The sequence below is a fragment of the Charadrius vociferus genome, unplaced genomic scaffold (genome assembly GCF_000708025.1).
Source record: "Charadrius vociferus isolate BGI_N301 unplaced genomic scaffold, ASM70802v2 scaffold201, whole genome shotgun sequence".
NCBI lineage: Eukaryota > Metazoa > Chordata > Aves > Charadriiformes > Charadriidae > Charadrius > Charadrius vociferus.
Genome location: NW_009646936.1, coordinates 1753983 through 1779129, shown reverse-complemented (window position 1 = coordinate 1779129; position 25147 = coordinate 1753983). Strand labels below are relative to the sequence as shown.

At 41.8% G+C, this 25147-nt stretch overlaps 1 protein-coding gene across 1 annotated transcript in view; it reads right to left on the bottom strand.

Moving 5' to 3' along the window:
- Window positions 1-15087: 15087 nt before the first annotated feature.
- GRIK1 (glutamate receptor, ionotropic, kainate 1) overlaps window positions 15088-25147 on the bottom strand; it is a 239115-nt gene continuing 229055 nt past the window's right edge. Inside the window, exon 17 of the mRNA XM_009894929.1 lies at window positions 15088-15565. Within this exon, the coding sequence (XP_009893231.1) occupies window positions 15410-15565 (156 nt within the window). The 3' untranslated portion in view covers window positions 15088-15409. The remainder of the gene's footprint in view (window positions 15566-25147) is intronic.

Genomic DNA, 25147 nt, shown 5'->3' with positions numbered 1-25147 from the left:
GAGTGCTTGAAAACCTGATATGAGTGAAAACCACATCTTAAACCTCCAAAAATCTTTTTTTCTATGCATACCTATCTTAAAAAGTTGTAAATTCGTGCTTCTACCTAAGATGGAGTGGTCTGTAGGTTCAAAGTGCTAGATTTCAAAAAGGCTGTTATCAATCACAATCTTTCTGATCTAGCCAAAATAAGACAGAAAATCTCTGGAGGAATCTCTCTTCCATGAACTTTGTAGACCAGTTTTTCATCCCTGAGAGTTTATGGGAAAAATATCATGGCTATCAATAATTTTTACCTCTGAGACAGTGCCTAATTGGCTGTTTTAGGGTCTTTCTTGGGTCATTCATTGAGTTGTGAAATGAAGTTTTGTCTCACTTGTTTATATTACTAGAAAAAACTTCTTCTAAGTCTCCACTTGTGTTTGTGCATGATAAACCTGTTTCCTCAGTTGTTCAATAGTGAAGATCTCAAAGATCAACTTGGTACATGGAGCTAGATATGGAAAGGGCAGGATCTGAGTAAATGTGAAGAATTCTTGGCTTGTAACAGTTCAGAAACTTACTGCATGCATCTGGCCTTGTAGCTGCAATATTTTTTTGCAATCAAAATTAAGGCTGAAGTGCCCTTTTTGGGAAAATTGAGACAGTTGCCTCCATATACTGCTTTTCACAAGCAGATGGAGGTTGATGTTATCTTCTTCTGTTCCCATGGACCATCCTTAGTTTATAAGATTAGACTTCTCACACAGGCACCCTATCTCTTTTCCTGCATCTGCTATTGACCTAAACAACAGCAGCAAAAATGTCACAATTTCTTTCTTGGTTTTATATCCTATGAAAAATCCTTGAGAAACCACTAATGCTCCCACTTCTCCCCCAGAAGGGGACATTTAGGATTCTCTTTGGTCGAAGGAATTAAAGATCAACATCTGTCAGGAATACATGGATATCTACAGTGGTGCTTTGGTGCAGGGGAACTAGGTGACCTCTCAAGACTCCTTCCAGTTCAATTATCTGGTCTCCCTATATAGCATTACAATATGTCTGGAAAGAGAAGATAAGATCCTGCATATATATATATATATATCCCAATATTATGCTCTTTTTTCAATAACACTGGAAAGGTCAGATTTGAAGCAAAAATCCCCATGCAACCTTTAACTACCGTGTTGCTATTGATACATTAATCTTCTATATTTTTTTTAAAGATCACAACAAAGTAAAAAGCAGCAGAACAAAAGCAGGTGTACGACAGTTGCATGAGGAAACTTGGACAGATGTTTCACCAAGAGCAGAAATTTTGAGCTCTTGCACAACAGAGAGAAAAACAGAGTCTTAGCGTGCAGAAATGCTTCATAGATAGGGAATGCGTATTTCTGCTTGGGATCACCTGGAAGTACATGGAACCACTGAAGTAGGGATAACAGGCTTGGGTCAATAAGCATAAAGCCAAACATGTAGAAGAACAAATGCATATGAATTCTTGTATGCATATAAAGCAAAAATTTCTCTCCTTTCCCCCGGTGCTATACATTACAGTATTTCTTCAGATGGTATAGCTGGGAGTCAGTCTGGCAGGCGCTTCAGAATAGATTGTCCCCATCTGCTTTTTCACCTCAGGGGATAAAACTAACCTCAGAAACCCTCACATTTCTTTATCTAGTTTCAAATGGAAAATAATATTTGACATTACCCATCATGGTAAGTTGCTACCTACAGAGGCAATGGATTTCTGAAATAAATGTAGAAATCCAGTAATATTTAAAAAAAAAAACCACCCTGGTTAAATTGAATAAACATTGATCATCTATTAATATTAAAGAATGACACGTCTTGCTGCTGCTTTGGCTCTGGATCAGCATCATCATTTGTTAACATTTTGAATTAGCACTGCAGAATGGAGAAGGCTCAAATCTGTACCTGAAAAGTCCACCAAAATCTTCCTGCAGACAACCTCAGAGGTAAGGAAAGAAGAAACAGAAAGGATGCATAGCTATCAGACAAGACTTATGCAGTAAGTTCAACACCTCATTTTACCCACTTTATATGCATTTTGTATAAATCAAAGGTCACATTTTAAGTCTATGTTAAATCATCAAATAGCTCTTTTCAAAATGTCAGCAATTCATTGCACAAATAGTCTGCCAAATAATAGTTAATCAATTGTAAATGGCATGCAGATTCTCATGTAAACTTTGGGGAAATTGTTAACCTCAGCTAAATGTAGGTAATATTTTTCATAGAAAGTCACTTCGTACACTTGCCTTGGCTGATTTAAACTGGGCAAAGCTCTGATATAAATCATTTCAGAAATATGGGTTATACTTAAAAGTCATATTTGATCTTATTAGCATAACTGTACTCTTCGCTGCTCTACCCAATAGTTCCTTGCTGCATAAAATCGGCTTCTTTGCTGATCCATGACACTGGCTTAGGGAATAAGTTGGGTCAAACCTTGAAAAATTAAACATTTATGTAATTACCATAACCCTGGATTTTCCCCCATTTTTTGTAGGACGGAGAATGGCATGTAAGGAGTTGTGTGGGTTTCCTGGTTGTGTCAAAATCTAGCCCTTGAGCTCTTAGCAAAACCAGCTCTCCTCTCATTTGCACTGAGATTTTTGTGAACTGTCTCCCTTTCCTTCTCCCCTTTCTCGTTCCAGTGTGTCAGCTCCCTTCTCCTTTTTCCCACCACATCGGCGTTGTCTAGGCTGTTTCCTTTTCAGTTAGTGTCAGTTTTCTTCGTAGCCTCACACACAGGTGTAGGATTTTCTCTTCCCACACAGCACCTTCCCTCCTTTATTTTCTCCCCTATTATTTCTCCTGTTGAAGTTGTATCTCACTCACCTTCCTTTTAAATGGCTTTGCCCTTTCCTGCAGATCCTCATTCAGGACTGCAGTGTCTTTGTCAGTAATTTCCCTCTTTCTCTGTGTCTTTTAGGCAGCCTAGGTCACCGCTGCAGGGCTCTTCCATCAGCATGGTACTTTTGCCTGGCTCTGGGACCAGCCCTGCTGGTGGGGGCTTCATGGGAGGTTCCAGAGCTCCTGCCTCCGGTCACACCATCCTGTAACTGCTCTTCTGGTGAGGCCAAAGCAGCAAACCCACCCTGGGAAACAGAGAGCGAGCGGTTTCAGCCCAGGGCTGGGGAGATATGTAAAGGGACACCCAGCCACCAGCTGCCACGGGGGAGCAAGAAGAAGGTTGGGTGAGAAGTACAGTGTTAAGCCATCTTTATCCAAGGCCCATTTGTTTTCCCATTACTGGATTTTTCTGAGAGAAAGCAGACCAGAGTATGCTTATAGCTCACTTCTCTTCTTCGCTTCTCAATGGCAAGCTAATTTCTGATCACATTGAGGAGACCTCCTTTGCCCTCTGGTGGGTGTTGGAGTCATAATGTCTTTCCAGTTCATTTTTCCTGTCACCCCTGTGCCCCACTGCTGCACTCTGAACCTCTGCTGTGCTTTAGACTTGCCACTTCTTACCCCTAATTTATGGTCATTAGTTAGACATCAGCAGGAGCTGCTTTATTTCAGCCCATTACTCTGTGATATAAGTAGTCAGGATCAAAGTATTTGCTGATGTGTGTTATCCATGCTTTCTAGCACTTGAGATATTGATCATTTCTTCTTGTTGATTATGGGAATTGACATCATGCCACGATCATTGCACTACTGCGTACAGCTAAAAAAATAGAGTACGTTCTGGCTCAGCTCTGGCTGGTTGTGTTACATGCCATTTCCCTATCCCTGGTTCACTCTGCCCTTGGATCAGGACCCATTTCCCTCTGCAGAGCCCTGGGGAGGGACAGGCGGTGGGGCTGGGGCTGGTGGTCCTGACACTCGGACTCTCTGGGTGCTGGGAGACACAGTGCCCAGGTGGTGACTGTGTTTGAGGCGCACACCTTGCAGAGGGGATCACTTCACTTCTATAACGGAATTTTGGAGTGGCAGACAGTACCAAAATTAGAAGCCCAGGAAGTTGTTGGGTGCAGCGATGCTCCAGCGGGGCTGTGTGCCATCCTTTCCAGGACACCATGGGATTGACAGAAAGTTTGTCTTAGTTGTACACCAGGCAGTGCTGCCGGCTCAGAAAACCTTTATTATGAGAATGGTGTGTTTAGAGACCATTTGTCTTCCCCAAGGCAGGTTCACATTGACCAAAGCAATCCTAAGAGAGCTCTGGCCTGTTCAGCTTCAGGTCTTTTACCTCCTCTCCAGACAACCTGCTCCAATGCCTCTGTGTCTTTAATGTCCTTCTTGCTAAAGTCCCTTCTTGTCCCTGTGCTGCAGGCAGGGAATAGTATTTCCTCCCTGGAGGAACATTTTGTATATTTGAAAATCATCACGTTTCCCCTCAGCCATTGCGGGACTAAGCAACCTCGGCTCTTTCATCTGCCCTCGCATGTGATACTCTTGGACCTCTGACTGTTATCACTGCTCTCCTCCAATTTCTGTCCCCTTTAATCTCAAAGCACCCAGTCCTGGGCATGGCACTCCAGCTGGGCTCTTGCTGAAGCAGAGCATGCTGGTTAGAGAGGTATCAGCGTGTTCCTTGCATGTGCATTGCCATCTATCCAGCCTGGCATGTTTCCTTTCTCACACAGCAGGTTGAACAATAATTTATAGTCCTCCAATCCCCTTCTGAAGGACTGCCGCACACTCGGTTGCTCTCTGTCTCTCGTAAGCAGCTGTTTATCCCTATGCTAGGGTGGTGCTTTACAGTTGTCCTTCCTGAATTGCATCCTTTGCCATCCAAGATCTCTTTGCCTTATCATCCTGCCCTCCAGAGTGTTTGTGGATACTCTGAAGTTAGGACACTCTGCAAATAAGTTTATTGTCTTCCACCATTCAAAGTATTTATGGAAATGGAGAATTGATACTAAAGTACTGGATGCCTGTTTTGATGTTTTGTTCAGTGTGATACATTTCCAGTGAACCAGTTCCTTGGGATTGTAAAGATGATGCAAACAGTATTGTATTAGATGTATTAACCATTAGGTGTATGACCGAGTTGGTTCTTCAATAACTAAAAATAATTTGTCCATAAGCTTTTTGCCTGCTGTGCCACTGTGGCATAAAGATATGGTTCAGTAATGCCTGTCATCTTGCTAGGATAACACTGAAGAACTTAAAAATTAATTTACTGATATAAGTTTACCACCTTTCCTACAGTCACTGCTTGTCATTATACAAAATTTTGGATCTGGTGTCAGCTATTTCATTTTCAAACTTTTTAGTAGAACAGCTGAATGTGTCCCATCCAGACAGTCTTCACAACACAGAAACAATTTATATTTCACTTATCAGACCTAACTATCCACCTGCCTGAAATCTACTAAGTTTAAATCCTATGGATGAATTTCAAGTAATTAAAGTTGCTTAAGCCTTGGTAGAAATTGGTACTGGGCATGTCTATCCTGCAAAATAGTGCCGAATGCAGAAAAAAACAAGTTAAACTGGTGCTTCTGCATCATGTAACACAACTTAGATACATTAGATCAGGAGCTGCCTCCAGTTGTGGCGCTAGTATGTTCTCCAGTGGCATGGGCATCCTTGTCCAGTGTCCCTGTTGAACACTGTAAGATTGCTTTAGTGGGTCCATACCTCCACAGGAAAGCCCAAGAGCAAAAGACGCTCCAGCCTCACTACCTTCTGCTCTGCGGTAGGGAAGAACCCTAAACTGTTGTTACGAATATGTGCTCTCAATATGGCATTTGCTACAGAGGTAGACCACTGTGGGCGTGTTTTCTTCTAGCTTTTCATTTTTTAAAAAAATTGTGCATGTAAGGTAGATATACTGGTGATATGCTGGTAGCTACCTGCAGAGATGAAGCTGAAAGCAATAGAAATAATTAATATATTCCTCCTGTTGAATGTCTCTTACTAAGCATTAGGTCCCATTAAAATAAATATAAGGAATATAGAACAAAAGGACGTATATTCACTGAATTTAGCCCTTAGATAATTGTTTCAAATAGGTCATGCTAGTTAGGAATTGATTTAAAACCATTTTATTTTGATAATGCCAGCTGTCACTGAGCGCTGCTGTCAGGGATTGTCTTCCAGTTCATTTTTCTTCATAGACGAGCAAGTCTCAACCCTTAAAATACAGTGTGCCAGCTCTGGGGTGTACAGCCAAGCTCTGCAAAAGTCTGTGGAGATGGGGGTACTTCGCATGTTAAGAAAAGAAACTAGAAAAGACAATTTAGCCATCAATAGTTGGACAAGATTGCTGCCTGTAATTAAACAGTCAGCTAAAGCTTTATATCTGACTTTATATCATCGGACTATCTAAGGGCCTTCTAAATGGATTGAAGTTATTGAGCTCCAGATACACACTGAAATGGGTAGATAACTTAGACGTCTAGTGGATAGCAAAGATCACCTTGCAAGGTGCAGGCTCTGACTGCGGTAACATCTTTATATGAAGAAAGGTAGGTAATTGTTTGGGAAACGTAGGGACAGTGACAGCATGCTGGGAAAGCTTTCCTCCAGCCTCAGAGCATCCCCTAGAGATACTCGGACTGATGTAATAATCACAGAAAGATTATTTAATCTATCACGAACCTGGGTTTTAATTCTTTAAAGATAAGTAATTTTCTATTTATTTTGAAAGGGAAGCTGGGGAAGCAGAGAACAAGCGTGTCTGTAAAGAAAGCTGTCATTTCTGGGGACATATTTTTGACAAGAGAAGCATCTATCAAACACATGTGACACTTGATCTTTGTGCTTTCTCTTTCCTCTCTAAAGAAGTAGAACCACTCAATTTTGTTGTTGCTCTGGTGGAGACACAGAATCATGGGTGTGCACAATGTTTGTTAAGGATAAATGGCAGCCTACTCAACACCTCTGAGCGTGAAATCCTCTGGAAGGATTTGCAGGATGCAGATGTTCTCCCCATCCCTCTGCCCTGGCCCGTGGGGGACTGATACCCAGCCTCTACCTTCTAAACAGGCCATTAATCTGACATGCAATCTGATTGAATGAAACGGGGTAAATCCCTGTTGGATAACAAAATGCTAGATTAGCAGTTAGGAAACCTTGTGATTAGAGAGATTAACTGCTAAAGACATCATTCTTTCAGATATAGAGCCCCCACTTTCATTTGGAGCTGGTAGTCCATGAAAAGCTACTGCACTAGCAATTAGGAAACTGTAAACATGCTGACCTGCGGAAGGGTGATTGCAGCTTAAGATAACTTTGGTAGCAGTATTTCCTGCTGTTTGCTTTTTAGGCAACGCATTTTTCTTTCTCTGGACGTTCAAGGCTTTACCTTCTCAAAAGACGCTGTTTTCTTTGAAGAAAAGGGGATTCAACGCTGGCTACCACAAGGAGCAAAAGTTCCCCGCTTTGGGTCTATCATTTCATTAGGTATAGGACAATAGCTTTTATGGAAAGATATGGCTGTAAAGATCAAAGGGTTCCCCACAATTTTCTGAGCTGCCTGCTGGAAATCTACCACTGGATGTTAAAGGTCACAGTAGCCTCCTCTAGTGGCACTTGCAAAAGCTAGAATTTAAAAAATAATTGTTGAAACACGATACATGCTTTAATAGACACTGTTAAATTAGTTGGCTAGTTTAATTCAGTTTTTGCTTTGACATGGCAAGCAGCAGCTTTAGAAAACATACTATGAATATTTTTGCAAACATTTCTGCATGGCTTTCCAAGTGCCAGGTGAGAGTTCAGCACTCTACTGCTCTAAGCACATGTGCATAAAACCTGAAAATGTGGTAAATACTAAATGAAAGGGAAATATTAATATTTTGTAGAAACCTGAACTGAAAGCTTCTGGGGATTTCTGTGTTTATACCAAGTTCCCTGTTTCTACAGAATAAAGATGATTAAAAAATAAAAACAGGGAGTACAGAACAGGAAAAAAAATTCATAGAGGATGTATCAGGGATACATTTAACAGGCAGCATTAAATGTGATTTCTCAGGCTTCTCCCTTTCCAGACACAATAGGTAAATAATTAGAATTAGGTTAAATCACACTCAAAGGTGTCATTTTGGGGTAAAAATCCACCACAACAACCTTGATTTAAGCAACTGCTTTTGAATATTCTGCTAGGAATTAACTGTATCTTTGGGTTTCTAAAATCTTTAAACAACACAGCTCATACTTGATTTAACAAACAGGGACTTTTTCTAGACAGCCTTCGGTGGCTCAATCCCATGGAAACCAACGCATCCTTTTCCCTATGCAGACAGAAAGAGTTAAGGGTTCACGCGGTGTGACTAAGGCACTCTGGACATCACTCAGAGTAGTTACTCCAGTCAGTATTTTCAGCAGCACGGTGCTGTGTGCATGAGTAAAAGCCTGAGGGGAGGAGATTCAGCTCCATCTGTGGATAATTCATTTAAAATTTTCCACTGTCGCTGCTTGGGAGCTAAGGAGCTCACTTCCAGCTTGCCAGAGCAAAGCTTTACAAGTCTTTATCATCTCCCTTGCCATCCTGCAACAAACAGGAACGGGTCTCCCCGTACACGGCTTTTCTCCCTCTAGTTGTGCTAGTTTGCTACACCCTTTCACGTCGTTAAAACATTATCCACAGTTCTCTCATCTGGTCCTGCCTCACTGGTTTTTGAGATCTGAATATTTCCTTAGTGTTGTCCTTACCAGGAAGAGATGGTAGGTCTCTCTAGGATGGAAATCTATATTTATTCTTAGGATACCCATAGAAATCACTTGAAAACATTTGCAGCAGGGTTGGTTTCTCACAATTTTCAGAAACCATGGAATACTTTTAATGCAGGAACATGGTTTTCAGCAGAAAATAAAGCACCAAAACCACAAAAAAAAAACCCAAACCAGACATGGCAGCTTTGCATGCCATTGCTTTGTAGAAAACCCAATGCTGGGGGAGAAAAAGATCTAGCCCTCTTACAATGTCTGCTTTACTGTATATTTTGCAACTGGCAGAGTCTGATGTCAGTTGTGGGCAGAACCCAAAGGAAATAAAATGGGTCAACTGATGAGTAATTGGGTTATATGAAGCAATTACTACTCTGAATGATGACTCACCAGGCTGGAGATCATCTGGAAGTTGGGACAGTGCAGACCCAGTAACCTTGTAAATGTTTCTTACCCTATCCCTCTGCAAAGCTCAGTAGCATCCCAACTTTCAGCACCTTACCCACCCCTGTAATTCTCCTTGCAGTTTTCAAGGTGAAGAGTCCTCCCTGCTGTAAGTGTTCTGGGGCTATTAATAACAAAATCCCCATTTCTGTCACACATGCCCAAGTGCACCCGTGGGTGGAGGTGCTACAGGCGCAGAACTGTCATGGCAGCCTCCCCTCATATGTTTGGCTGCCCAGGTGTTGTGTGCCTGCAGCTTGTGGCACTGCACTGCTCTAAAATATGGGAAACTGCCACAATCAGACCTGCCCTTGTCTCTTGCTGTTGAATTTTGCCACCCATCCAGTCCAGGTTGTGCCCTGAGGAAACACAAACCTGCATGGAGATACCTGTCCTGGTCTTGCAGAAAGGTGAAGCAGGGAGTGACACCTCCCCTCCAATTCACAGCAGTGTTTCCCCCACACCCACAGTCTCAGCCCTTCCCCAGAGCCCCTGGGAGCACTGCTGGCATAGCCACCACTCCGACCTTTCCCAAGGGTGACACCTCCTTCTTGATGGTCTGTTCAGTAGGACACCCAAGGGGGTGCAACATGCACCTCGAGCAATGCAAAGCCCTGTAAGACCCTGCTTTTTGGTGGTGGTGGTTGTGGAGGACACGTTGCACACTGAAGCAGGACACTTGTAGACTGGGGGAGTCGTTGTGGGCAAGGCCGGCCTTGTCCTCACTCCTAGGAAGGAAGGAGTTGGGGGATTGCCTGGGGAAGCAAAAGTGGATTGCAAACATACAGCTTTCCCCAAATGCCAAGAGCACAGCAATCTGTGGTAGGGAGGGAGGGAGCCTGGCAGTTGGCCACGCTTGCCTGGGGTGAACATGTTCCCCCCCTCCTCCCCGGGGGCTCAGGATGGAGGAACCAGAAAGGACACCAGTAGTCACTTGCTTTTCAGCTGCAGTTTGCATAAAGCCAGTGCACTGATTGCATTTCCCCAAAGTGGGTAAGATTTCTGGGTGCCATCCCCTTGGTAGGCCTCTGTCCAGAGCTGTGCTAAGGGAGGGGGAGCTCCAGGCTTCATGGGAGTCCAGCTCCTGGAAAACAGATCCAAGCTCTGCTTTGCTTTTGCAAGCCTTGGCTAAAGACATGTATTGCATCATGCAAGGAGGGTCTGTCTGAAGCAAAAACCCTAGCAGCTTCCAAACAGCAGCTTATCTGAAACCATGGGGGAGTCAAGAAACATTATGAGCTGCTGCACGCTTTTATGCGTTTCGGAGCGGATGAGCGCAGTGTTATCTGGTTCAGGTGTTTCTGTAATTGTGATTCATTAGGATAACCACAGCGTTGGGTGTCTAGCACCTGCGTGCTCCTGCTGGGCTAGCGTCAGTGCTCTCAGCTGTGATAGGTAACATATGGCTGTACTGGCTTGTTGCAGATTTTGTCCTCCTTTCATAGCCTCTTTTGGATGTATTTGTTGGCCTCTGCAGCATTGAAGGTGCTGTTGCAAGCAGCCTTTATATCACCCGGGGGCATGATCAGTGTGATGAGTTTTACCCATCCTCTCCAAGCAGGGTTGCCACCACGCTCCCGGCGGTGCACTGCTGACACAGGGACACGCGCAGCTGTGGGCTGTGCTGACAGAGCCTCTCTTACCCAGGGAACCATTTCTCCTTCACTGAGCGACAAGGGGAGGACTAAGGACATTTCGTTCTTATTGAGAATATCTGCGGGTTTCATATTATTCAGAGTCAGGCTGGAAATCTGGCCTTCTCCCCAGACCCCCGCTTGTGGGAGGCTGCTCCGTGCCACCAGCTCTGAGCCTGCACGTGGGTCTGGGCTATACATACACAGCATAAATGGGTTGCCTGAGTGTGGGTCTCAGCTCCTGGGCTGCGTGACTTTCATCAAAATCTACAAATGCAAGGGAGAGCTTCATGTCTTAACACTGATAGCTGTATAGTGTTTGTGCTAGCGATCACGGAGTTTGGATTTGGGGGAGGTGACGAGAGGCAAACACAAGTGTGGCTCGAGTCAGAATTCATCAGCAAGCAAAAACATATGCATCTTTATCAATCGATGGGGCTAAAATAAAATTGCAATCATTTGACAGCTGTAAGTGATGTATCTCTAAATAGTGGCAGTTCTGATCACTGAGAAATCCCGACTCTGCAGGCTTGACAGAGAGTAATTAAAGGACAAGCTCAGCAGTCAATAAATGCCCCACGGGATTACAGGTTCATAGCGGGCCCATGAGATGCAGTTCTCTGACAAAGGCCCCCAAAGATAGTAAGCTGATTCTCATTTGTTCTGCAGTAGCTTATCAATCATGCTCTTGGGCTGGGTCCTGAGCACACAGCTTAAACAGTTGCTTTTATATTTCCGATACTCCTTCTTTTCCACTGAGCCTATCTTCACACTTTCTCAAGAAAGTTAAGGGATGTTAAGTAATCCTTACTGAGGCCACAGACTGACGGTAGGTAGCTGTACGGGAAAGATCACCTGGCACTAAAACAAGGCCATTTCTGGAATGAAACACATTAAAGCCATTCACCAGCATCCGTCAATATTGTATTTCTCTTTTATAAACAATGAGGATGCATGCCTGCTGCTGCCAAGATAGACATCTAGTGAGGACATTGGCTTTCCTAATGGGTAATCTCTAATCAGGCTTCTCTGCTACCGCATGCTGCCACACAGGAAAAAAGGCAGGAAAATAATATTTGTTGGTATACAGTGAAAAGGTCACAGTAATCATATTTGCCACTACGTCGATATGTAAGATTGTCTTGAGGGAGGAGGGACAAGCACAGGGCAAAGTAGCTTTCTCAGTCATGGGGTGAATTTACAAGTAGCGCCTGAAGCTAAGGAAAATGCTTCTAGTGGCACAGCTTGGTTTGCAGGGGGGAAGGTGCTTTAGAAAAGGATTTGGTTTTTGCTTTAAACACATCTATATACAGAAAATATGAAGACCAGTATGGCTGTGAATATAGCAGACACAGTGGACTATATATGCATGGACATGTGGAGCTGGGACGTGTCCGAGCAGCATCCGAGCAGCCCAGCCAAGTGACCTAAACACATTTGGAGGAGGGTGGAAAAGGTCACAGCTCTGAAGTTCAGCACTTGGCTGAACCCTTAAATGCCAGTGGGATTTAAATGCATCCCTAAGCATTTTCCTCAGTTACAATTTTAGCCAGTTGAAATTTAAAATATTCTGTTGAATCAAGGTGGGAGACACAGTGGTCTTAAGCTCCCTGCACGTCTGTTGGTGCTGATCATAAATCTTTTATCACTTTGAACGTAATTATTTAAAAATATCTTAGCTGAAGGCTGCGAGTGGCAGAGCAATAGACTTGCGCACTGTGAAAAATAATAACTAGCTTTTGAATCATGATATTAGAATGGTGCTGGTGGTCTGAATGGCCTGTTTGTAACCTGATGATGACATAAATAAATGAAACTACCTTTGGAAGTACGAAAGCACCTTATTATAAGATCCTTGATGAGCTCTCAGGGCCAGGGGCTGGTTTTCTTAATTATTGCTTATCAGCCCAACGTGTCACTGCAGTATGCAGGAGACCAAACTTCCCAAAAGCAAGCAATGATGTTAGAGCTTCCTACTGTAGTCACCTAAAAAAAAAAAAACCCTTCTCCTTCCTCTCCCAGAGGATGACTGCTCTGAACCTGCTGAGAGAAACTCATGGAGGGTAGATAACAGTCCAGAAAAAATGCTGGAAAACAGCAAAAATAATTCCTATCTTCAAAAGAAGGAAAAGAAGAATCCAGGGAGCTTTGGGCCAGCCAGTTTAACTTCAGTTGTCCAGCAAACTGCTTGCATGAAATAACTATTTTCCAAGTAATTGCTAGGAAATGAGCAAGAGTTAACATGAATCTGTCAAAGACAGGTCTTGTTAATCTGATTAATTTCCTTCTTTAACAGCTTAATGGGCCCCATGGGTGAGGGAAGGGGTCCTCCATTTCGAATTTAATAAGCCTTTGATCTTGTCCTGTGTGACATTTTTATAAGCAAGTAGGGCAGTAGGCCAGATGACATATACTGTACAGTAGCCGAAAGTGCTATTAACTGTCCTATTAACTCTCAGAGCTTCATTGTCAAAATTGGAGAGGACCTACAGGGATCTGTCCACCAACTGGGTCTCCTTTATGGATGGTGTTTAGTGAGTATGTTTGCTAAATTTGCAGGTACTCCCAATCTGGTTCAGGCAACCAACACGGCTGGGTACAAACTGACCTTGACAAACTGGAAAAAAAGTCCAGTAAAGAAAACCCATCACAAAAACGTGCAATTCCATATAACCACAGCCCCTAAACTCAGGCTGGAATGATCATTGCCTGTATCACAGAGCAGTCACCCACCTTACCCTATTCAGGCAAGGAGATCTCCTCACAAGGTGCAGCAGTACGGCCTTCGAGACACAAGAAGACATTTTCTGCCCAACTCAAAATGGGTGGAAAACCAGATGTGGGTTTGGGCATTGTGTTTTGAGAAGGATATGGAGTAATTACAGAGAACCTTGGGGAATGCGGTGGTAATGGCCAGAAGTTTAGAAAACTTGACCCTCGTAGAAAGGTTAAATAAAATGGAAATGAAATGGAGATGTCTTCTAGTCTACAACAATGTCAAAATGTATGAAGCAGGGCTTTTGTAAGCATTCCTGTTCATTGCAGATTGACCTTGCCATGCAGCACAGGGAGCTGCAGGGAGCAGTGGTGTGAGGTGAAGGTTGAGGAGAGATTGCTCCTTTCAAAGGCTTTCACATTACTTTCTCCTTTTGCAGAGGAAATGGCCATGGATATAAGGGAAATGAAAACAATGGTAAGCACAAAGTTCCCTGGGGGAATATAAGAAGGACAAGAAAACTTAACACTTCGTTGAAGCACCCAGGTAATGAGCATTGCCACAAGCTGAAGCAAATACTGTTGATACAACTTGAGCTCACCTGGCTCCATGTGCTGTTCAAAAAAGCAATCTGTGGCTCCGGTCCTCTGGTTCCCTTTTTCCAGCCTTGCCTTAGGATTAGAGGTGGTCATAGTGGTGGGATTACCTTTGACAGACCAAGACTATATATATAACCCAGCATGTAGGAGGGCAGGGGTCCAGCTGCTGGGCACAAGTGTCACTCATCTCCTACACCCACCCTCATCCCATGAAGTGTGGATGTGCCTGCATTTCACCCATTTCCTTTTGTAGGCGTCCTCGGAGTTAACCAGCTGGCACCAATAAAAGCCCCAGGAACAACAGAATTAATCACAGAGACAAGATAGCAATAAATATAAATGTGCTTCACCTCACTGCAATATAAAGGAACAGTTTTTTGGGGGGAGAGATGGGGGGAGGTTGGTCTGCTGCTATAATGAATCACTGTTCTTCAGGCAGAGGTTTCTTTACAAAAAAGGCTTAATCTCTCCTTCAGTGTTAAAACATTTTGCTGGTGCCGGTGCCCCTAGCTGTTGCAAAAAAAGGTTTCAGTTCCAGAGTATTGGCTGTATTCCTGTCAGATGTTGTTATCTTTGTGGTCAAGATTTGTTATAAATTGAATATTCTTGGCTCTAATTTCTAAGGGATTTTCATTTTGAAGTCAAGAATTGTTTTATTGGTATCAGGAGCTGGAGGATACCGCAGTGTGACGACGTCAGTGTTGCCTTTCCCTGTTCATTGATAATTACTTTTGTGATTTTGGTTTTTCTTTTCAACATCTAACACCTGGAGCCATGACATTACCTAATAATCTTATTTTAAAAGAAATGAAAAAGAGAAAATAAGAAAAACCAAGTTTCTCACAGAAAAGAAGCTAAAGAACGTTCCCTACAATATCAGAGAAAATAAAAATAACTCATTGTTGGACACCTTTGTATTTAATACATTTTTGTAGTCATTACTTATGAGTTAATTGTGTGAAGTTTTACTTTGGTTGTCTGGGTCCTGGTTTCTAAACAACTGTGCCCAGTAGAACTGCAATCTTTTCTTCAAAAGGAAAACAAAGTTCCACTCCCAGATTATTGGAAAAAAGAACCCTGTCTCTTGTTTATTTATTTATTTAGAAAGCACATACAGCGATGCATGGGGAGGGGAAGAGAGATGCAAAAGAGGTGAGCATACAAATCCATCTCAAAAGAAATAGTGAGACACTTCCCAGACGATTAGTAGTACATCAGTCTATGTGAGCATTGAAACTGTTGTACCTCTAGATTAAAAAAAGAAACCACAGAGAATTTCTGAAGAACAAGGTCAATGTCTATATTTCAGAAATCCTACCACAATCAACCTGTAGGCAGCAATGTTTTTGTTTTGTTTTTTGTTCCTGATATTTCCTCTTGCTTACGCTATCGTTTCTTTCCTCAGTGTCCGCCTCTGGTGACAAGTAAGGATACTTGTGAATGAAGATTTCCCCTTCGTTCTTGACCTTTTCTTTAACTTCTTCTGATGCTTGAGCGAAATTCCAAGCTCCTCCATTATCGCGTTGAAAGAAAGACACTGGCGGAAGACGGAAATGTCATTAAACGCTTCTCATCGAAGGCAGAGTTTGACCATACCCTTTGCACAACTGCTGGCTTTTAGAAGCAAGGACCTGAGCTCTTACTGGCCGGCTCAGAAAGCTTCTCTGGTGGGTTCTGCCAGCTTTGAATAAGCCCCTGAGGTATAATAGGGGAATCTGCATAAGTCATATTTTTTGCCTAACTTGGTTTCCACTGAATTTAATTTAACTTTGGCTTAACTAAAGCTGATTATGAATGTTTCTGAAATTCTACACAGATGCATCTGTGATGTTTTGGTGGCTTCATGTCTTAAAACTTACCCTTTTCAGTAGGCAAATTTTCTCCTGACCTTAAAAGAAAACAGATCTTTTTTAAATCGCATGTACCTTAGCCACAAAAGAATGGGTATACTAGAGAAAATAAAGAACACAATTTTTGAAGATTTCTTTGTGGTTTAGTTATTTTCCCCTCATGAAATTAACAGCCATTTCTAAAACATAGCACAGTCCTCGATCCTCTTCTTTTTTTGGAAAGAATCTTTTTCAAATATTGTGTGTTGAAGAAGGGATAAAATTATCACACAAATAAGGTAGCTGAATAGTTTAGAAAGAAAGCAGAAATCTTTTTTCTTCCCACCATCACAACATTAATAAAGACATTTCGGGTAAGTGGAAACATCCTTTAAAATCTACAGCTGGAATAATTACATGTAACAACAACAAAAAAAAAACATAAAGAGGCTTTAAGTGGAAGTATCTAGGGATGCAAAAAGTTGTTCCATGCAAATATACATAAATAGATAATTTGTATATAAAATGAAGTGATGGTAGCGGTGTGAAGCAAAGCTTTAACCACCTTACCTTCCTCCTACCTACCCTTCCTACCTATCCTTCCTACCAAACCCTTCTAGAACTGCAGAACTGACCAGCTTTAAAAAAACTGGTTAAAACTTCAGTTCTTGTAAAATGACAGCAACAGCACACAGACATGGTTCTCTGTGTCAAATACAAATTCCCTTCTAGAGCGATACCAATGCAAGGTAAGCCACCTTCAGTTCTCAACCAGTAATAGTCCCATAGTGACCTCAGTCACACAGGGCTAAGAAATGTAAAAACAGGCACATTATTCGAAAAGGAGAAAACCTAAGCTTTCCTGGTAGCCAGCTATTCTAGAGGAATATTTCCACATGCAAAAGAGAGCGTGAGGGTAACCTGGATCAAGGTTAAATCATTTGTTTAAGGTAGCAAAAGAATCACAGAGAAGTGAATCCCACATACTGTGCTTTTTCCTCTCCAGTATAAACCCTTCCTATAGTGTGTATAACCCTGGTTCTGCAAACGAGCTCAAGACATCAGTGCATCAGGTTGTGTGTGTATTTTAAATGGGTGTGATCTTGCGTATATCATCATGTCAATTTGTGGGATGGGCTGCACACAGACTAAGATCCCATAGTATGTTAAATGTATAGTTTAATATGCTCTTTCTTCAAGACACTTAATTTTTGTTCGTCTAAAATTCTTGAGTATACATAAATTAAACGACTATTAATTCATGCCATGCCCAAAATGTAATAGATATAGGCCAGGGCAGTGTACTGCTTTTTTTTTTCAAATTACTGTCTGGTAATAGCCAGGAATTTGCTGTTGCAATTATCATTTACATAACCCCTTTGACAATATAATACAGGAATTTCAGCATTACTGGAGTTAAGAGTCAAAGGTGTCTGCTGCAGCCCCACGCCCTCTGGAAGCACCGGGTGAAGCAGGTATCATCCTAATACAGACACTATTTCTGTATTGCCTCTGGCTTTTTTAGAGAGTACCACCACCTATTTCCAAACTAATGAAACTGTGCTCTAAGTGGCTGAATTAGCATGGATAATTTATCTCTGCTATCTTAGTTTTAACTGAGTTTTCAAAATCTACATTACTAAGTGACTCCAGAAGTCCATGGCAAATAAGGAAAGGATCATATTAACCAATTGTGGGATTGATCATGGTTATTTTTATCTTCTTTCCCTGTTGTTCTTACTAACCTATATGTTGTGTGTGTATTTAATAATAGCCATCAGTCTCCGCAATGTGCATGCAGGGATGATTTCTGCAGATGAAATAGTACATTTTACTGACTTGTTAATAGGCTTGTATTTTAATTTTCCAAAGTGATTCATATTATTCAGACTATGCAATTATCATAATGCCTTTTGATTTCGTATCAACAAAATAGCCCCATGAAGATAATTTTACATCTGCAGATAGATATTTAAAACATATTGCTGACATTAAGTATGTGAGGTTTTTAATATCTGACTGTGTGATTTGTGAAGTGCCTACTGGTTCCACTTCGAACTCTGGTTTGAATTTTAAAAAAAATATTATCAGAAAGACTTCAAGCTATTCTTAAGAATGGCTTGGATGTTTAGGTCTTGTCTAAGATTTAAACTTTTGCCTAATTGTTCATCAATAGCAGTTACATCTGAAAGTGAATATAAAACCATTACTGTTCTTGCTGATGATCTTTTCTGTAAACGGATGATGTTTATCCACCCAACAGAGTATGAAGTAGGCCATTCAAAATCTGAAAGGGATCTGCCTTATTGAGACTCTCTCCCATCCCACCCTGGCAGTGTAAGGCCCCCATGGGTTGGTTGTCCACGAGAGAGGTTGAAACACACATGCTCAACACAGATGGGAATGGGCTCGGCCGTCCTACAGAGGCAGTGGGTTGGGAGAGGGACGGGAGGACAGTTGGCAGTAATAGCTTCCTGGGTCTTACACCTTGCAGCTCCTGCTCCTGGCTTTGTAAAAGCACAAAAGCAGTTTTATGTTTGCAGTTGTGTTATGCTTAGTTTTGAGGGTCTTAAAGCACCATTGGCATGAGTTTTGTCTACCTGAAGCAATGAATTAAATGTAGAAGTCTACATTTAATTCATTGCTTCAGGTATACAAAACTAGACCCTGGACTGATCCTTCAAAGATATTCCAATGGTTATGGACATAACTACGACTCTGATCAATTTTGTGCACATTCCTGTCTGAGATCCTACCACTTCTGAGAAAGCCAGCTGGAGGTGGCAAAGAGCACTACAAATGTAGGAGACACAGGGCTTTCTCTGCCCCTCTGCCTTCACACTGAACTTCAGATGGTCTAAAAGAGCAATCTGAGATGATACTTTGAACTTTCAGAGGTTTGGCTGAAAGGACAGTTACACGTGAACTTTCTTTTGAGCCCCAGGAAGCATAGCCCCACATCCTATTTATCTCCGAGCTTGTGTGTGCAATCAGGAAACTGAACAGATGCCTGAAAACTGGAATTGCCCTGAACTTTTCAAGCAGTAGAAAACTGTGGTACAGAGCAAGTACAAACTCAACCAGAATGCTGTAGGATTTACAGGAAAATCATGAGCAAGAAACACATTCAGTGGGGACTCCCGAGATGTCTTTCTGAACAGCACCATGTCTGCAGCATAATTAGAGTAGCCTTTAAAAAGGGGATGGGGACATTAAAATTCCATTTAAAAGGGTAATATACTGTTCTTTTAGTCTCATATTCGGACAGTCAGGCTGAAAGGGTTTCTTCAAAAAGCTATTTTTTAACACGCTGCTAAGTCCACTTTTGAGGTCTTGCCGAGAATGAGAGCAGAGTAGGCACAGAGCAATACATTTAACAACACAGTAATAAGTTTAACATTTTGCTTTTAGTCAGCCTGACTTTCTCATTCTAGCAGTGTCAAAATGCTGCAGGACATGGCACGTGAGGCTAAAAGGAAATGTCATCCTTTAAAAACAGACTAGATTTTACTCTCCTTGGGATGTGAGAATCTTTCTCTTTGCCCTTTGGTCATTTCAGCAGGCTATAAAGGTCATGAAGCTCCCAAATCCTTCCTTAAACTCCCATACAGAAGACTGTCTTAAGTTTTAGGGTAATTATAGATTCAGAATTTTTAAAATAACAGAAAATAAAGTAGAAACTGGACTGAAAAAAGAAAAAGAATCTGTAGTCAGGCTTTATCAATCTGCTTATGCTGCTGGGCGACTGCTAGGGAGAAGACTTTTCAATTGCATTTTATTAACACCTTGCAAAAACAAACAAACAACAAAAACCACAGTGCACTGTGCTGGAGAACTGAGAACTATGAAAATCAAAGGATGTGGGCCAGATTTTACTCTGGAAGAACACCTGACAAGCTCAGGCACAGAGAGGGAAGTGCAGAAGTCAGGATATTTCTTCTGCGGTGCCCTCATCACTGTGAAGGACCCATAGCTGGGATACTGACATATGTCTCCATGGCAAGAAAAGTGATTTGTTTGTGCTCAGTGCACCAAAGGAAAAATATCCAAAATAGTTTCTCCTAGTGAGAAAACTGCTGTTGCAGCACATTAAGAATCTGTTTGAGTATTCTGTCACTGATGGTTAATTGCATGAGGAGCTCACTAAATTAAGTCTTTTAAACTGTCAGAGTCTCTTGAACAGTGAGTGTCAAAACAGTATGACATTATTTTAGCTCTTCCTCAGATATCTAAACTGTTCCTCAGTTTCCTGTTGACAAGAAAAAAATCAGTAAAACTACTTGCTGGTCCAGCAAACCATCTAAACAGGAATGAGACTGCTCAGTGAAGGCATAGGTGACCACAGTCATATTCAGAGGTGGGGTTATGGCCTGAAAATGGAGGGGGTCAAGTTGATGTTCATAGAAGAGGGGGAATTTGCAGAGCTGTCACATTCACAAAAATTCTATTTTGCAAGAACCTCACTGAGATAGGGGATTTCTTTCTTTTCCTCCTTCTCCTTTGTTTCCAAAGAGCTAATGATGTGAAGCTTTTCAAGGATTTGATCCCAGAGAGATGGCACAAGCACAAGATACCATGGCAGTACTCTGAGGAAGTATCAATCTAGTTGGGGAAAACGTTTTTGCTGTGCTTGGTCTAGTTCCACGGTGCAGGTATGTTGTTAATCCACCTTCATCCTGGCTCTTTGAAACGGTGATCATGTTGCCTTCATTCCCCTCATTCTTCTCTTGTCTCATCCTTTCTCCCTCCTTCCCCCTGCCCCTTTGCCTAGTAAGATTGCAGGCTGTTCGATGAGGGCAGGAACCACTGCTAAATGAATGCTGCCACACTGACCCGGCCAAACCAACCTGGCAATGGCTTGGGACTAGCTCGTTCACGGACCCTTTGCTTTCGATGGTAGGTAACTTCTGTGTGTCAAAGCATATGGCGCTTTTCGCGAACGCTTTGAATATTTCAGGAGTTCTGAGTAAAATGCAGCAACGGCAACACAAAAATTGATATCAAATGACATAAGGGTATGCTTATAGCAATTTTTTTTCTCCCAAAATAGCTCTGGCTATGCTTCAGTGGTACTGCAGTGCCAGAACTGATGGAGTCTGTTGTGGCTCATCCATCACAAGCAGAGTTGTTGGCTCTGTGCTGATTGCACAGAAAGGTCCCCACGCTAACAAACACCTGAGAAAGGATCCGACTTGATTAGTGGGTCCTGGATGCAGTTGCAAGGCTGCAAGTTAGGAAGATGCAATGGTGACCATCTGTATTTGAGAACAGAGTACTTTTATGTGGCCAAATTTCAAAGTATAGTGGTCATAGAAGCTTAAGAATGCTGATCAGTGGAAAATCTTTGAATACTTTAACACTTCTTCTTGAAGCTTGTTATGTCTATGCAGGAGTCCTCCCAGGTGCCATGCACTTCATGGGAGATGCTATGGGCTGTGCCTTCCTCAAGCCTCGCTGTTAACCTGAAGGCACCTGCCTTTTCCTGGAGCCATGGCAAACCTTGCAAAAACTGCCTTTGCAAGACTAGATTTGTTAGCACCTGGGTGGCAAGCCGGCTCTTCACTGCCTCAGCTTCTGGCATAGCTGCTAAGGGGCAGCTAAGGCTTTTTAATAACTCTTTTTGTAGCCAGGTATGAAGCTCCGTTAGGGAAAGGAGGAGTTGCTTTGTAATTCCCACAGGCAAGCCGGAAGTCTGTGAGGTTGCCTGTGGGGACAGCTAGACATGGGGAAGTGATGACTGTTACTAACAATGTGACTGTTTCCTTGACAGATATAAAAATGTTTACCCAAGAAGTGACAGAAACTTTCTGGATTCTGTGTTCATCTGAGCAGCGATTAGAAAACTGGTCAAAGCTGGAACCTGGAGGATTTCTTGTGTAGAGCAATGATGGAGATAAACACATTAGGAATTTTCCTTCTCCTCGGAGAGTTGAGAGAAGCTGAATTTAATTAGTTTTAAGTCTCTTCTACTGGGAGACTGCAAACAAACGTGCTTTCTTAAATCAAGGATACAGAAGATCTAATTCAGGTCTTTGTTCGTAAAAAGGCTTATTTTGTGAAGAACCAAAGCTTTCAAGGCCCTATTCAAACAAGTTAAAAGTGCCATTTTGAGCAAGACAATTTCTTGCAGCGTCTGGAGCAGAGCATAAACACTGACGTACGTAGACGAGCACTGGCAGAGAAGAATTGGTATAGCTTAGCTTCGTCACAGTACGTCTTCGTCACAAAAAAATACTTAAGCCTACTGCCAGCAGAAATAATGCTGACCAAAATTGTAACACGAATAGAAGGAAAACACAGACCACTGTATGCTCTGGCTTTTCTCAGGAGCCAGGTATGAGAGAAACAATTGTAGAGGAGAGCAGAGCTTCGCCACAGCACTTTGGCGATTGACTGTGAAGGCATCCGCTCAAACAAGTTTTCTAATTGCAGTAGAGTCCAGAAATGGCCCCTCAATAAAACAGATCATTAACTCGTTTGATGAGGAGGAACTGCAGCGGGCAAGAAAACATAAAGTAGGTGTGAGGGGTGGGAAATGAATTGGTGAAACTGGTGGTAATCTGGGTTATAATGAAATACAGATAAAAGGTAATCAGGTTTTGAAAACATGGTTGTTTGCCACGGTTCATGACATCCTACGAGCTGGCATTTCTGTACATTTTGTGTACCTCAAATTGTTGTCATATGTTTTCGGTGGCAACAACAGATCCAGTCCATTGTCTCGTGCCCTGTCAGTCCCCAGACTAGCTGAGGACTAGAGGAAATCAAACTGTTGTCCTTCCAGGGTATAAAAAACATCCAGTACCAACATCCTACACAAAAGTTTCCTTGTGCCTTTCAATATGCAAAGCAATGCCAAGGCTTTACTGTTTGATATAAATCGATATCATGATTTTGCCATAAAGGAGTTTTCTACCTTACAAAGCCTTACAACAGCAAACATCACAAATCGCTCAAGCCTAGTCAACAGAGTTATTCCGTGAAAGGTATATACTGGGGGTGCCTGAGGGTGCTTTTGTTGAGTATGTTCTTAAATGTTAATGGTTACATGGCGTAAAATTTAACTGATAGATATGATTTTGTGCTATGATAGTTACTTGGAGGCTTTGCCTAATGAATTTTAAATGGATGAATTAAAATTCATTAAATATTGACACTGGGAATAAGATATGCCAGCTAAAAATCTCTGGCTGCTTATAATAGGGGTTCAGAAAGTTAATGGAGCCCTGCAGGTTATTTTCTGAGGTTTATAAAGAACTGCCTGCCCCACTTGCTGAATGCTTTGGCAGAGACCAAACAAAATATTTCTCCATGCTTTTGGTAATGAGACTGCCATTAGTTTACTCAGGTTTGGTAGGAGATGAAAAGGAGTTAAATAATTTTTCTTACCTGAAAAAGGTGAATTACCCCATGAAATGACAAGACGACAATTGTACACAGAGACTGTGATAATTCTTAAAATCTACTACAGTCTGTTGCACTCACTCTATGTTGTAGGTGTAATTATTTTCTGTGATATGCATTTAAACTGCCCAAATTTCCAGGACTTTGACAATTTGTGTTAGATAAGCTTATCTCCTGCTGTTTGACAATTTGTGTTAGATAAGCTTATCGCCTGCTGAAGCAAGAGGCACTTTGAAGTTGTTAACTACATGTTGGTGAGTACAACCTTTGCCATTATGTGTACTGTTTAAGTTTAATGCTTTCCATGGGACACACCTTTTTTCTTTCCTGACTACACAGTGTGAATTGAGGGCTGTGTTCGAATCCCTCGCTCCTCTCGGATTAACTTGCCACAGTCTAACTCCGTAGATAAGGTGGTGCCAGAAGTGGAGTTGGACGGATGGGTTTGCTTACATTGTAGTCCGTAAAAGAAACAAAAGGCCTTGCATGCAAGAAAAGAAAAATGGAGAAAATAAATAAATGAAAGAAGTAAAATTAAAAACAAACATGAGAATGAGATTCAAAAGCTATTTAAATCAAAAGAGATTCTATTTATGGAAACAGAAAAGTCATAGATTGTATTCGACTCATGCTTTGGATTAGCTTAGTGATAATATACACTGTATAGCATTTTCTGTCTAAGCTTCTGATTTCACCAGAACAAAACCAAAACCAACAGAAAAATCAGAACGTAACACTGGAATCACTGATATTCTACTCTGTAAAATTACTCCTGGAAAAGAAGTATGATGTTGCCACATTAACCTACCTAAAGATTTTAATTATTAGGATACTGCCTATAATAAGCAACACATTGCTGTGAACCAATAGTACAGTTTCAGATATGGTATATGTATATATGTACCCCTGAATACTATGTTATTCACCCAACATATTGCTAAGCAAATTAACACTCCTTCACAATGTATAGCTTTAGGTCTACTTTAAGTATGACTTCAGGAATGCATAGCATTTCCCAGACTCCTGAAGAATTTCCAGGTTATTCTGCACCATGTTAGCATGTATATTAAACTTTTTAATTAGCTGCAACTGTTTTCCAGGACATATTTGAATGAAAGATCTCCAGAGACATGAATGAAACAAAAATTCTTTATGCATTTTTTGTTAAAATTTTTCTATAGGGTTAAAGTGCTAATGCAAAAGCTGCAATATGTGCAAAATACATTCATCCTTTATCTCTGACTTATTCCAAAACAGGGACCCTTTGATTAATATGGACTGCAAAATTGCTCCACATGAACTGCATCTGTTCACGGACTGTGCCATTGCTTTTAATGAGATCTTGCTCAGACACTCGTTGAGATGTCTGCACGGTCAGGAGCTGCCCTCACCTGCAGGATACTGTGAGGACCAAGTCCACTAACATTGGCATTAGGTGTCATGGATGCAAAACAGCACTAATTGCCATTCGGAAAATGAAGATGCGTGGTAGGATTCAGCTCTCTTCCTTCCGGCTGTCTGAACAGCAGGCACATAGCCTTAGCTTACAGTGATCCCTTCCTGGCAGCAAGGAGATACAGATGATTTATCCTATCCAAAATCAGCTGTTGTCCTCTTGAGGCCCTCAGCCCTGGCTGCTTGTTTTCACTCAGGTGTCAATCGCTCTCACCACCCAGCACCACTGCTGTATGCAGTGTAAACTGCACCTCTGAGACTGAGTTCAAAATGTTCTCCTTCTCCTCCCACTCACCCCTGCTGCCTTCATTAATTTTCTTTTTCTCAACAGTCATTTCTGGCATTTGTGTCATCAGCCTTGCAGGATTACACCTTGGATGAAGACGATGAATTGCCCATGGAAAAGCTCCTGCTTTTCCCATCTAAAAGGG